The sequence below is a fragment of the Syngnathus scovelli genome, chromosome 17 (genome assembly GCF_024217435.2).
Source record: "Syngnathus scovelli strain Florida chromosome 17, RoL_Ssco_1.2, whole genome shotgun sequence".
Lineage (NCBI taxonomy): Eukaryota > Metazoa > Chordata > Actinopteri > Syngnathiformes > Syngnathidae > Syngnathus > Syngnathus scovelli.
The window spans coordinates 7,390,968-7,405,714 of NC_090863.1; the positions used below are offsets into that span (position 1 = coordinate 7,390,968).

The 14,747-nt window shown below is 43.9% G+C and overlaps 2 protein-coding genes and 1 long non-coding RNA gene across 4 annotated transcripts; 2 read left to right on the forward strand and 1 right to left on the reverse strand.

Moving 5' to 3' along the window:
* Positions 1-381: 381 nt before the first annotated feature.
* LOC125985488 (AP-2 complex subunit mu-A) lies at positions 382-6,707 on the forward strand. The gene is made up of 13 exons (XM_049748396.2): positions 382-583; positions 1,838-1,959; positions 2,715-2,980; positions 3,058-3,140; positions 3,287-3,292; positions 3,374-3,509; positions 3,576-3,720; positions 3,928-3,945; positions 4,757-4,876; positions 5,018-5,153; positions 5,410-5,507; positions 5,611-5,722; positions 5,791-6,707. The coding sequence occupies exons 2-13, from the start codon at positions 1,886-1,888 to the stop codon at positions 5,923-5,925; spliced, it is 1,329 nt and encodes a 442-aa protein (XP_049604353.1). The 5' UTR covers positions 382-583; positions 1,838-1,885; the 3' UTR covers positions 5,926-6,707.
* Positions 6,708-8,833: 2,126 nt separating this feature from the next.
* On the reverse strand, positions 8,834-14,689 carry LOC125985490 (uncharacterized). 2 transcript variants are annotated; one of them, XR_011085609.1, is made up of 4 exons: positions 14,554-14,689; positions 11,880-12,273; positions 11,244-11,483; positions 8,834-11,134 (listed from the first exon to the last, which is right to left on the reverse strand). It is a non-coding gene; the product is annotated as an uncharacterized lncRNA (long non-coding RNA). The 2 variants fall into 2 exon arrangements; XR_011085608.1 differs by lacking the exon at positions 14,554-14,689 and adding an exon at positions 14,348-14,540.
* scp2a (sterol carrier protein 2a) lies at positions 9,711-14,270 on the forward strand. The gene is made up of 16 exons (XM_049748397.1): positions 9,711-9,850; positions 10,613-10,670; positions 10,751-10,822; positions 10,935-11,066; positions 11,249-11,313; positions 11,405-11,531; positions 11,593-11,656; positions 11,729-11,815; positions 11,897-12,047; positions 12,132-12,279; positions 12,551-12,658; positions 12,875-13,031; positions 13,102-13,198; positions 13,341-13,470; positions 13,597-13,676; positions 13,795-14,270. Exons 1-16 carry the CDS (start codon positions 9,797-9,799, stop codon positions 13,888-13,890), a joined length of 1,626 nt encoding a protein of 541 aa, XP_049604354.1. The 5' UTR covers positions 9,711-9,796; the 3' UTR covers positions 13,891-14,270.
* Positions 14,690-14,747: the final 58 nt, after the last annotated feature.

Sequence of the window (14,747 nt, forward strand, 5' to 3'; positions counted from 1 at the left end):
AGTTGTGATTCTTTGATTTGGTCAAGTGTAAGGAAGAGTTACGTAAGTATGTCAAACGTCTCTATTGGGAAATGGTGCAGTTATTTATTTATTTGTGTTTTAGCGGGCGTAGAGCACCCCCTAGCCTCGGTGTAGCGCCATTTTTTGATCCATATTGAAATACTATATCAATTGGGAGGGGGGTGAAACGTGGAAGCCTATGGAACGTGGGAATCTTTGGTATGTGAGGAAATGGTCCCCGTCATGCCTGGAGTTTGAGAATGATTGGGTTGCGCAATGTGGAAAAGAATTACGCTGCTTAATAAAAAAATAATTTTGTTGCAAAACGTTAACCGGTGAGGCTTATCGCGGCCAGGCTTGGGTGCGGTGATTTTACTCGTCTCAGCAGCCGCGCCTTTTCCTGCCTCGGCTGAGCGTAAGACCGGCGGGTGCTGGTCAGCTGACACTTGTGTTCTCCACTAGAAAGGAAGGAACCCACAACCCAACCAGGCAGCGGCTGTGTAAACCGGGAACCTTCCACTTCAAGCCAGAAGCGGAGGCCGAACGGGGGCGACTGACTGGTGGCGTCCGTGAAAGAACGAGGGTAAATTTACCGCAGTCGAGATTTGACAGTCGAAGGAGATGAATGACCTTTTGTGATAGATAGATTTGTGGATACCCGGTGAGGCACTTATCATTCTCGGGTCGTGCTAATGTTAGCAATGTTAGCTGGCGCGCTGCTAGTTGGCGGCAAGCTAGCATAGGGCAACAAGGGTGTAAAGGAACTGCGGAGGGTTTTGCATTTCAAATTAAAGGTGTACGTTTCTGGTGGGCGCAGTGTGTTGTGATAGTTCAGGCTTTTATCATTCATTCATTCATTTTTCGACACGTGCACCCTCTCTTAATTTGACATTTAATAACAATTTTTTGGGATTGGAATAACGGTCACCTTGTCATGGTTTTATTTCTTGCAACCGGAAATGGCTGCACGCTATGTGGTTGTCTTGACTGCAGTCCTAAGCTAAATTAGCTAGCTAAGACTCATTTTCGGTCTTTTCTCACCCATCACTTTGATCAAAGATGAAGGTCAGACCTACATTCTCGTATTAACCCGATGCAGTTTTTTTCCAAACGCTCCGAATACAGCTGTAATTCCGTAGTCAGCGTGGAATCGAGAACCGATATGAAACATTCATAAACGTAAGGAAATGGGCCGAATAAGCAGACATCTTGACTTGGGCCGATATGAGGACCACCGAAGTCGACTCGTGACATGGTCATCCCAATCTTCGTCAACCAAGACGTTGCAATAATCCTGCAGGAAAATATTTTCAAATGCGTAGTTTGTCGAATCGATGCGTTTTATTTGGAAAAACCTCCTGCAGGAATTCCAAGCATGCCCTTCGTCTTTGCTTTTCCAGAATCTTCATTCAGGACAACACTAACCACTGTGTCTATTCAAAATCCCAATCTGGTTGGTGTCACCGTGCCCCACACTGTTGACTGCTAATCTGGTGTTAGTCTCTTAGAGGAAGTAAACAAGGTGTCACTCAGGTGCAATTGCCCATTATTGTTTAGCACGCATAAAATGTTTAACCAGTTTCGCATGCGGTTGTGCATTTGTGTGATCTGCATGTGAGACATTTTTCGAATGTCACATTATTCTGTCCATTCTTTGGTTTTGATTATCCAAGCATTTTGGAAATGGATTCTCTATGCTCCTATGTGAGTGTGTGCGGGGAGGGGGGACAGGGACAAATGTCTCTCTGTGGTGATGGTTACTAATGCTAGCTTTCACCCCCCCCCTCTCTTTCACCCTTTTCCTTCCTCTCTTTATCGCCCGTGCGTGTGTCCTCAGGCAGAGTTTGGTTTCATCATGGCTTGTTGGGTCTGAGGAGCAGCCATCATGATCGGAGGATTGTTCATCTACAACCACAAGGGGGAGGTCCTCATCTCTCGGGTCTACCGAGATGATATAGGGTAAGAATTTGATCAGCCGTTGAATTTACTGCAGAAAGAGCAATGAGAATTGCGGGATAGCTTCATTTATACTTCCTCCTGCTTCTTTTGGAACATGGTAAGTTAATACCAGGCGCCTAGCACTTTCCTAATTTACTGCCAGACCCAATAATGTCACAGAAAAGCCGCTCATATGACCTCATGATCAACACCATGTGTCTGTGTACGTCATACACAAAAATGTGTCTTGTACATTTTTGCCACTCTTCATCCTCTTTTCCTCTTTATCACAATTTTCCTCCATCTGTCCATATGGGCCCATGTAGGAATAGGTAAGAGGAGTGGAACTCACACCTAACAAGCATGGACCCCCTTTTCACCTTTTCCCTCTCATGGCCATAAACCAAGTGACACCCCCCCCCCAACCTAAACTTGCATGCCACCTTAAGCATTTTTTAAGCATGAGTCACGTGACTGATGGAAAGGCGCCAGGCAAAATATAAACAGAAAAGTGCAGTAGCATGGAGTCTGCGCATGACGTATGGACCCACACTTGACCATTTTGTTCATACGGAAGGCGACACAAAAGCAAGTTTTTGTTTTATATTCATATTCGCTGTCTACTGTTCAATGAAAAGAAAATCTTGTAACACATTTTTTATAATGGTGTGCATAAATTACTTTTGTTTTTTAGCTAGTTGCCTTTTACTGTCTGCAAAAGTATTTATCCTTTTTTTTTTTTTTTTTTTTAATATTGCGTCTCCTTCACATTGCAGGCGCAACGCAGTGGACGCGTTCCGCGTGAACGTGATCCACGCTCGACAGCAGGTGCGCTCGCCGGTGACCAACATCGCTCGCACCAGTTTCTTCCACGTGAAGCGCTCCAACATCTGGCTGGCGGCCGTCACCAAGCAGAATGTCAACGCCGCCATGGTCTTTGAGTTCCTCTACAAGATGTGCGACGTCATGACGGCCTATTTTGGCAAGATCAGCGAGGAGAACATCAAGAACAACTTTGTGCTCATCTACGAGCTGCTCGACGGTAACAAATTCCCCCCACCCCCCCTCTACTTATTGACAATCCTTACCAGCAGTTGCATTTTGTGTTTGTTCATGCAGAGATTCTGGACTTTGGTTACCCTCAGAACTCTGAAACTGGAGCTCTGAAGACCTTCATCACTCAGCAGGGTATTAAGGGACAGGTCAGTGCCCTCTGTGAACTTTTAAAATGTTACCGCATTAGTCCGTGGTGCCAAAAACTGACTTTTGATGGGGCTCAATGGTATGACATGATTTTAACATGTTTTTGTGGTATTCATTCCACATCTGGTCCGGATTCCTGCTTCAGCACCAGGTAAAAAAAAACACTTAATATATTTTGCCCTGCCCTGCCGCCTTTGTCGGTTTGTGACCAGCTTTGTGCCATTGTCCCCAGACAAAAGAGGAGCAGTCTCAAATCACCAGTCAGGTGACGGGGCAGATCGGCTGGCGTCGCGAGGGCATCAAATATCGCCGCAACGAACTCTTCCTGGATGTATTGGAGAGCGTCAACCTGCTGATGTCGCCACAAGGTTGCTTTCGTCGGACCCGTTGCGCACGCTGAGACGTCGACGTGTTCTGAACCATCTTGAATTCAGGTCAGGTCCTGAGCGCCCACGTGTCCGGCCGAGTGGTGATGAAGAGCTACCTGAGCGGAATGCCCGAGTGCAAATTCGGCATGAACGACAAGATCGTCATCGACAAGCAGGGCAAAGGCGGCGCGTCCGACGATGCTGGGAAGAGGTGAGCGGCCGTATTTATTTCCAACAACCTGACCAAAAAAAAACAAAAAACACTTTGTATGTCCATGTGTTGTCTTGTTCACTCTCTAACAAGACAAAATGTTCTATTTATTTGGATTTTTTTTCCCCCTCCCTTTCTTTTTTTGTGGTGGGGGGTGCATCTCTTCTTTCTGTCCCTGTCTTTCTTTTTCTATGTGCTGTACCTCAGTGATTTAGGGGGAGGAAGGTACTGTACTGACATGAGTCTTCACCAACACACATTCCAAAGATACACACATACACACGACACAATCTAGTTGGTTCCTGACATATTTGGACTAACAGGGCATTTTTTATGATTTTTGTTGTAGAAAACACTGGCGTGGATTTAAAAAAAAAAAAAAAAGAAGTGATTCAATGACGGCCTTTTTTCCGGACAAAAAAAAAAAAAAAATCCAGTTTTGTATTTAAGAGTAGGGCTTATTTTAGTAATCAATCTCTCGATTAATTAAGATTTTTTAAAAAAAGTTTTAAGAAACAAGTTTTAAGTTTCATTCCTTTATTCAAAGGCAGGATGTTAGTTTCATTTATACTTGAGACAGCTGGATTGATATGATTTATTTAAAAAAAAAAAAAAAAAATCAACAGAAGTGCACATGTGCTTACACAGCCCTATTTCAAATCTATGAATGAAACCCATCTCCAAATACTTCTGGACATTACTACACGTCTCATACATGCACCTCATGCGTTGATGCCCCTTCCGTCCGTCTCTCACAAGCAGTCAAACACATCCTCCCAACACCTCTGCTGCCTGGTCTTTGTTTCCTCCCCGTTTATACGTTTGATTTGTTTTTGAGCCCCGCCTCGCTTGACTTTTTAACCGGGTCTGTGGTTGAACACCATTAACCTCTTGCCATTGTTTTTGTCTTGGAGCCAGCAGTCGTCTGTGTGTGTGCGTGACTTCATGGTAGACAGTTGTCGTGCTCATGTAGTGTAGCGCTGCAGCGAAGCGCTTCGGCTACCCGTGTGTACACTGACGCCGTTTTCTCCGCCAGCGGGAAGCAGTCCATCGCCATCGACGACTGCACCTTCCACCAGTGCGTGCGCCTCAGCAAGTTTGACTCGGAGCGTAGCATCAGTTTCATCCCCCCTGACGGAGAGTACGAGCTCATGAGGTCAGTTGGGGGAAAATGGGTTCCGAATATAAAGAACATTGTCCAAGCAAATTGCACTGTTTGCAAAAAGTACAGAAGAACATGTGAACGAGACTTCGATGAGAAACAAAGTTACATGAACTTCTCCTCTACCACTCGCAGGTATCGCACCACTAAGGACATCATCCTGCCGTTCCGCGTCATCCCTCTGGTCCGTGAGGTTGGTCGCACCAAGCTGGAGGTGAAAGTGGTCATCAAGTCCAATTTCAAGCCATCGCTTTTGGCCCAGAAGATCGAGGTGAGAACTTGAGACTTACATGAGACTTACTTTTAGATTTAAAAAAAAAAAAAAAAAAAGAAAGAAGTTTCAACTTGTTTCTTGCCACTCTCATTTTAAGCATCAATGTGGCTGTTGTAACCCGAGCAAGTTATTTGAATGCAAACGGTGCAGCAAGACACGTAGACGTACTGTATTCTTTATCCAATCCAAAGAACAACAATGGTGAGATTTTTTTTTTAATAGTTTCAAATCATTCACGGTACTTTCCATTCAGGTCCGCATCCCGACGCCCCTCAACACCAGCGGCGTGCAGGTGATTTGCATGAAGGGAAAAGCCAAGTATAAGGCCAGTGAGAATGCCATTGTCTGGAAGTGAGTCCACACACACACACACACACACACACACACACACACACACACACTCATACAGATTTTAGCGCAGTTCCGACTGACACGTTGCTGTTTCCCTGTGTAGGATCAAACGCATGGCAGGAATGAAGGAGTCTCAGATCAGCGCCGAGATCGAGCTGTTGCCGACCAACGACAAGAAGAAATGGGCCCGACCCCCCATCTCCATGAACTTTGAGGTAGTGTCATTTCTCGAGTCGAAATCCCCTGACTCGGAGCCCACCCTGACTCGATGTTTCCTCCTCAGGTGCCCTTTGCTCCGTCTGGCCTCAAAGTGCGCTACTTGAAGGTGTTTGAGTCCAAGCTCAACTACAGTGACCACGACGTGATCAAATGGGTGCGCTACATCGGCCGCTCGGGTATCTACGAGACGCGCTGCTGAAGTGGAACGTCGCAGCCGCCCCCATCCATCCTTTTACTGAATTTCACAGTTCCTCTTTGTCTCTCCGCTCCAATTTATTCTTAGCGCTTCTCTTATACGCTCGCCTCCTAACTAGGTGTTGGAGATTGACTTGACATCATTGAATGAAAGAAAAAAGTCAATATGGCATCATGCCCGGATATATGCAAAACGTGAATTATTGTATCGTATATCTCGTAGTGATGAGTAAAGCAGGCGCTAAGGCAAGTGCAGCAAGGGGGCGCCGTTGTGTTCATTCAGTGTTATTGTTCTGCTACCACTCGTCAGAAATGGACTTGAATTTGTCCTGCGCCACTTCAACATTAGAATTCTTCTCTCTGGTAAGATGACGTGTAGCTGTTGTGGTTTCACATGAATCTTGGTATAGTTCTTGTGTATGAGTAGTCCACCCTTCAAAAAATGGAGCTCCCCTTCTGTATTGTTGCCCACCTCAACTGCACTCTAAAGTGACATTCCAGACTTGATGAGCTCAGCTAGTTGGTCCCCCCCCCCCCCCCCCCTATTTCTTTTGATTTTTAAAAGGAAAAAAAACAACTCTTCCTTAATGTATCTAAAGCACTAAGACCAACTTCTTCCAACGTTACAACTATATTGAAAGGTGTCGGCAAATCAGGCCCCTCTCCCTGCACTATGATTTAGAGGTGATGTCTCCTCCTTGTGTTCATCTTTCCACTGTCCACTTCTTCATATTTGTAGCCCTGGTGATCGTTCGGTCCAATAAAATCTGACTATGTATCCAAAAATGTTCTGGTTGACTTTGTGTTTTTTTTTTTTTTTCAATAAAGCCTTACTATACATGGTGATTTTCTCTCTTAAAAAAAAAAAAAGTTACATGGTGATTTTTTTACTAAAAAATAAGCCATATTACAGAATGTTAATTCTTTTTTAAATCGGAAGTGATTGCAAAAGAGACTTGATACTTGGAAAAGTGTAGTGATGCCTGATCTTTACAATATACGATCTTTTCCTTCGCGCCATTAAACCGGAAGTGTTCGTGTGTTCCGTGTAGTGATGTGCATTCCAGTTTTTTTAAGTGAACTGAATCTTAAGAATTAGTTCATCCAAAAGATTCGTTCAAACAAATCGTTCAACAAATCGTCTCCACACCCCCCCCACACACACACAAACACACATCCTTTTTTTATTTATTTTTTAATAAATCAAATAATGAAAAATCATGGTCAAAGCCTCACCCCCACTTTCTAATTGGCTGTTTGATCTGTGACGTCACTCGGACACTCCATGAGGTACACCGCCATTTTCAAGTGTACTTAATAACAGGCCACTTTATTAGGAAAATATGGTCAAAGGTCACAAGTGTCAAGCTCTAGTCCTCGGGGCCGCGTTCCAACATGTTTTCCAAGTGACCCTCGTTAAGCGCAGGTGCGTGAAAACTTTTAGCTTCTTTCACGTTCAAAAGGAGCTAAAAGTTTTCACGCACCTGCACTTAACGAGGGAATCACATGGACACTCCATTAGGTACACCGCCATTTTCAAGTGTACTTAATAACAGGCCACTTTATTAGGAAAATATGGTCAAAGGTCACAGGTGTCAAGCTCTAGTCCTCGGGGCCGCGTTCCAACATGTTTTCCAAGTGACCCTCGTTAAGCGCAGGTGCGTGAAAACTTTTAGCTTCTTTCACGTTCAAAAGGAGCTAAAAGTTTTCACGCACCTGCACTTAACGAGGGAATCACATGGACACTCCATTAGGTACACCGCCATTTTCAAGTGTACCTAATAAGAGGCCACTTTATTAGGGAAATATCATGGTCAAAGGTCACAGGTGTCAAGCTCTAGTCCTCGGGGCTGCGTTCCAACATGTTTTCCAAGTGACCCTCGTTAAGCGCAGGTGCGTGAAAACTTTTAGCTTCTTTCACGTTCAAAAGTGGCTAAAAGTTTTCACGCACCTGCACTTAACGAGGGAATCACACGGACACTCCATTAGGTACACCGCCATTTTCAAGTGTACCTAATAAGAGGCCACTTTATTAGGGAAATATCATGGTCAAAGGTCACAGGTGTCAAGCTCTAGTTCTCGGGGCCGCGTTCCAACATGTTTTCCAAGTGACCCTCGTTAAGCGCAGGTGCGTGAAAACTTTTAGCTTCTTTCACGTTCAAAAGGAGCTAAAAGTTTTCACACAACTGCACTTAACGAGGGAATCACATGGACACTCCATTAGGTACACCGCCATTTTCAAGTGTACCTAATAAGAGGCCACTTTATTAGGGAAATATCATGGTCAAAGGTCACAGGTGTCAAGCTCTAGTCCTCGGGGCCGCGTTCCAACATGTTTTCCAAGTGACCCTCGTTAAGCGCAGGTGCGTGAAAACTTTTAGCTTCTTTCACGTTCAAAAGGAGCTAAAAGTTTTCACGCACCTGCACTTAACGAGGGAATCACATGGACACTCCATTAGGTACACCGCCATTTTCAAGTGTATCTAATAACAGGCCACTTTATTAGGGAAATATCATGGTCAAAGGTCACAGGTGTCAAGCTCTAGTCCTCGGGGCCGCGTTGCAACATGTTTTCCAAGTGACCCTCGTTAAGCGCAGGTGCGTGAAAACTTTTAGCTTCTTTCACGTTCAAAAGGAGCTAAAAGTTTTCACGCACCTGCACTTAACGAGGGAATCACATGGACACTCCATTAGGTACACCGCCATTTTTAAGTGTACCTAATAACGAGCCAATTTATTAGGGAAATATCATGGCCAAAGCTTAACTAAAAATGAAAAGTGCCACACCCGCCCTCACCCCCACTTTGATTGGCTGGTTGATCTGTGACGTCACACGGACACTCCAGTAGGTACACCACCATTTTTAGGTGTACCTTATAACTTTATGTATTTTTTAGTACGTGTAAAGAATGTGTATTTGACTACTTGCTCTTTATTTTGGGGGACACCAACACATATTACACAACGTAAAACACATACATATTGTCATATAAAGCAGTTAACCAAGATTTTTGTTTTCATGCCCCAAAAAATAAAACAAGGAATAAAACACCAGACAACTTTCAACAGGTTTTAATGATTATTAAAATAATAATAAAAGTAAATTTCAAACCAGCAATCTAATGTGAAATTGCAGTAGATAAATTGGATAACAATATTTAGGGGTATATATATATATATATATATATATATATATATATATATATATATATATATATATATATATATATATGCATACACGTTATTTAAAAACTACTAGAGGTTATAAAATAAAGATTACCCAAAGAGAAGCATAATCTCCCCGTTTTAGCATAACGGCCCATCCCTTCATGCAATAAAGTTAGCCGTTAGCTTGGAGAAAACGTGCATAAAAGAAGTGGTGTTTCCGTGAGTTGTTCTATCTTTCCTTGGCAAATCATAAATCTACATTCTGGCTTACATAGTTCACACCAGGAGGGAGCGCCACACGTTCACTGACTGATCCGTTGATGCACGGGAAGGGAGGCAGTTCACCCATTGACTCGTTCGCGAACGGGAAAGTCTGAATTTGCTCCCTCACTGATCCGTTCTCGCGATGAACTGGAAAAGCAAATCACTCATTAACTAACTAGTTAACTCACAGATCCTTTCAGTTGATAAGCAGGAAATGCAATTCGCAACTCGTCCGTGAATAGGAAGTTACGTCATTTTCTTCTTCGTTTTGTTTCACGGCGAGTTGACACCAGCTTCAATGTGCATTACTGACACCTACTGGTTGAAGTCATATGAACGGAAAAGTTCACTGAAAAGACTCGTTCTTTTGAACGAATCGTTCACTCACGAGCCAACACTGGTTCCGATTCCCTCCTGACAGCTCGCACAACAAACATCCAACTATGGCTCCTGCAAGCAAAAATCGCGTGTTTGTCATCGGAGTTGGCATGACCAAGGTAAATGAAATCGAAACTGCTAGACTCTTTGTAACACTATTTGCGACTGTTCAACACTATTGCTGTAGTGTGTACCCTTGACTAAGTACTAAGTAGCGCTCGCTAAACACAAGAGCATTTGCAAGATTATCTGACAAAGTGAGCCCATACCGATCCATATTTATTTTGTGGTCATTGTTGTTTGAACTTGCGAGTTTAGTTTTCGTCTTAATAGATGATGCTATTCGATAGTTATGTAACTGTCTCAGTCCATAGTTCATGTCAATGCAAAATGTGTGTAAAGGGTCATTTGACCCCTGCCCTCCCTTTGAAACGCAGTCAAAGATTGTCTTGAGTGAACTCAATCTTTTTATGGCTGAATTACCTGTGGTTGAATTCTTGCAGCTTATCTTATTGTTTTGTAATTTTTGCCACATTTAACCATTAAATGTGTTTCTCTAATCTGCTTTTGATTTCTTCAATTTGCTTTCAAACGTCTTTGTTTGCAAATGCATTTAATCGGTGTCAATATATATTTTTATAATTCTAAGTACGGAACTTTTATTTTCTTTGATTTGGCTTTCGCGGTTTGTAAATGATTTTAGGTGTTGCACTTTGGCTGTGGATGAAATGTGCTACATAAATAAGAAGGGGGGGGTGGGGGGGGGGTGAAATAAATGATTCATATTTGTGGGTAGGCTGGGGTGTCGCACCAAAAATTCAGTTCCATGAATCACAGTCAAACATACTTGTGTTTTTCACGTACGTATGTTTTTGCCACAGTTTGACAAGCCCGGAGCCCGAGGCGACTATGACTACCCTGACATGGCCAAGGAAGCGGGTGCTTATCCAAACAGAATTTAGACATTCCTCAGCCATTTACAAGAATATTAGAATACATGTGACATTTTTTTTTTGCAGGTGAAAAGGCTCTTGCGGATGCCGGAATCCCATACTCTGCAATCCAGCAAGCCTGTGTGGGATATGTCTATGGTAACGCATATCATTTGTAGCCATCAGGAATCAAGGCTGCCGCTTTTCTTGACCTTGTACCAAAAATGTTCAACTGATGCACCTTTTCCTCTCCTTGGCGTTTGTGTCTTAGGCGACTCCACGTGTGGTCAGAGGGCCATTTACCACAGCCTGGGCCTGACCGGCATCCCCATCATTAACGTCAATAATAATTGCTCCACCGGCTCCACTGCCCTCTACATGGCACGGCAGCTGATCCAAGGAGGTGGGTTAAGCAAGAGTATTTTCTGCAACGTCTTGTCTTCTGGCATCATGTGCCTTTCTGCAGGTGGACTGGTGGTATAAATGTTAAGTCAAGGAACCACAAATGTTTGTGTGAATATAAGAGATGGGCTTCAAATAGGTTGATTTAAAAAAATAAGCTCCTCAAAGAATTTCTTACTTTAGGTCTTTCCGACTGTGTGCTTGCACTTGGATTCGAAAAGATGGAGAGGGGGTCTTTGTCCTCTAAGGTAAAAAAAAATAACAACAAAAACGCTCAAACTTTCAACTTGCTTACTTACTTACCACTCAAGTCCGACTTTTCATGTTTTCTTCTCCCAGTACATGGACAGGACCAGTCCCATGGACAAGCACATGGAGGTGATGATCAACCGTTACGGGATGGTGGCCGCTCCGCCAGCTGCGCAGATGTTCGGCAACGCCGGCAGGGAGCACATGGAGAAATATGGTAGCGCCGGCATTTTGGGAAAGATGAAAGCTCCATTGTGTCTAAGCGGGCTCATTTGCAGGCACTAAACCGGAGCACTTTGCCAAGATTGCCTGGAAAAACCACAAACATTCTACCAACAACCCGTGCGTTAAAAAAACTACACAATGCATTTAGGAGGTTGCTAGCGCTAAGCTAACAATGTTCTTTATGTGTAGTTATTCTCAGTTTCAAGATGAATACAGTCTGGAGCAGGTCATGAACTCAAGGAAGGTCTTTGAATATTTGACTCTTCTGCAGTGCTGGTAAGATACTCTCATTCATTCATTCCATTTTTGGCTCGAAGGAATAAAAACAAAAGCATCTTACCATCGTCTATTTGTTAGCCCCACATCAGATGGCGCCGGTGCTGTAGTTTTGGCAAGTGAGGACTTTGTTAGGCGCCATCGTCTGGAGAAGCAAGCCGTGGAGATCCTGGCCCAAGAGATGGTGACTGACCTGAACACCACTTTTGACGAAAACAGTTGCATCAAGATGGTGAGAAAGTGCTATGGTAGCGCCGGAAATGGCACCGCCCCGTCGGTATCCCCCGTGTATTGATGACACGCTACGGCCGTTCAGGTGGGCTACGACATGTCGCGAGTGGCGGCCCAAAAGTGTTTCCAAGCGGCGGGTCTGCAGCCTGCCGACGTCGACGTCGTGGAGCTGCACGACTGCTTCTCTGCTAACGAGCTCATCACCTACGAGGCCCTGGGACTCTGCCCTGAAGGTACAAATCACAATTCAAGCAGGATAAAACTTTGATGACAGTCTGCTTATGCATTCATAATCAGGTGACTGCAAAGAGATCCAAGCAAAGAGGCTCATAGAAAGTCTAAAATCAATTCCGCCCTGGCTTATCACAACACACAAGATGATTCATGTGCACCAAGAAAGCCCAAAAGCTCCTTGTGGCAGATGCAATGGAAATAAATAGCTAGCTTTTAGGATCTCCGCTTGTTGATTGCGCATGATGTGATTGTTTTTTTTCCTCTGGACAGGTAAAGGAGCAGAGCTGATTGAGCGAGGGGACAACACGTATGGCGGCAAGTATGTGATCAACCCCAGTGGCGGTCTCATCTCCAAAGGACATCCTTTAGGAGCGACAGGTACACACACACACTTAACATTTTGTAAAGATGTCAAGGTTTAAACAAACAGTTCTGACGATGGCCACTAGATGGCGTGCGTCCCATCATATTGGAGCAGTCCTTGCTGTTTGTGGTTCTGAAGTCTTTACAAGAACTACTTGATATATTAAGCCTTTCAGATCAGAAGTGGTCGATGCACAAAAAAAGGCCTCATGTGTGCTCATCTTCTACCAGGGTTGGCCCAATGTGCCGAGCTCTGCTGGCAGCTCCGAGGTCAGGCCGGCAAGAGGCAAGTCCCGGGTGCCAAGGTGGCCTTGCAGCACAACATTGGCTTGGGAGGAGCCGTGGTGGTCGCGCTGTACAAGATGGGATTCACACAGGAGCTCAGCCGGTACGAGAGAATTTCTCAGTATCCCTACCATACAATTCGTTTGAGTTGAGGGCTGTTTTTGCTTCTTCAGTTCCCACGTGGGGGCAGTGGCTACAAGTGTGAGCAATGACTTGGAGGCCTTTAAATCATACGCTGTCTTCAAGGAGATTGAAAAACATCTGCAGGAGGTATGGCGAGCATTAGACTTGATGGTTTGGTCTGGCTTCCTCCACTCAACAAAATGTCGTTTTGTTCCTTGACGATCTTTCCCCAAGCATGATTTGAATGATTTGAAGATTGTTTTAGGGCAGCTTTTTTGTCCTCTTGCAGGAAGGAGCAAATCTGGTCAAGAAGGTTGGCGGCGTGTTTGCTTTCCAAGTGAAAGAGGGACCCAATGGCAAGGAGGCCACATGGTTTGTGGATGTGAAGAATGGAAATGGTTGCGTCACCAATCAAGCAGGTATTTCACTGCAACTTCAACGCATCACACAGATATGGAACTTGAAGATGACATTATTATTATTATTATTGTTATTTAAAAAAAGCAGAACGCTACAATGTGTCCAATGTGAGTCATTGTTTTCAGGCACCAAGGCCGACTGCACCTTGACCATGAGTGATCAAGATCTACTGGAGCTGATGACAGGAAAATTGAACGCTCAAACGGTATGTTCCATAACGCTCTCTCATCTAACTGTTGTCGGTCCCATGGCTGTGACTAGCCGATTTCTTAGTGTACATCTGTCAAAATCAAGTGTTCTTCATTCAATGTATTTCTCCTCAGGCATTTTTCAAGGGCAAGCTGAAGATTACTGGGAATATGGGCATGGCCATGAAGCTTCAGAACCTTCAGGTGGCACCAGGAAAGGCCAAGCTGTGATCACCAATGGAGCCCAACCTTAGAATTAAATTCTGACAGACACCAGTAGCGATGGGCTTCAGTAAAAATGGTTCTGCATGCTTAGATCGAGTCCAGCTATAAAGCCTTAATGTGCACCTTTTGGACCATATTGCGGGTGGTGACCTTAACCTGTGCAAAAATCTACAACATGTCAGAGAGCAGCAGCAATCTGACCTCATAATAAATCATGGAAAAATGGAATGATTTAACAAAAAAGTTGATTAACTGCTCACTTAAAATGAAATAATCTGTTTTAACCACGCCAATGACATACATTTGCCTTCTGTAATGATGACTAAGTCAAACATATTTCATTCTGTAAACGTATTCCGCTGTTTAATAAACACCAATAATTTCTCTATGTGTGAGTTATTGTTTTTCGCAGGGTGCCACAAACAATTCAACCATCAATTTTAATTAAATTGGTACTGCTTACCTGTGTTTCCCTTCCATATCGATCCGTAAATTTACTCGAAACATTAACAGAGCAGCCTATTTTGACATGAAATAGCCTCGTGCGTATAGCAGCTATCACTATAGCATTAGCCACCCGCAAATTGTAAACAATCGCGTTTCTCAAACATCTCATATAAAATGATCGGAACGGACTAAAATTCGATATAACATATTGGTACTGCATACCTGTGTTTCCCTTCTATATTGATCTGTAAATTTACTTGAAACATTAACGGAGCAGCCTATTTTGAAATGAAATAGCCTCACGGTACAACAGCCAATCAGTGACGCCCCTTGACCACGGTTGCCGTAATGCTGGGAAGCAATGCGACCTTGTAATTTACTAGTCGTACTAAAACGTACTGAAACATTTTGGCAGA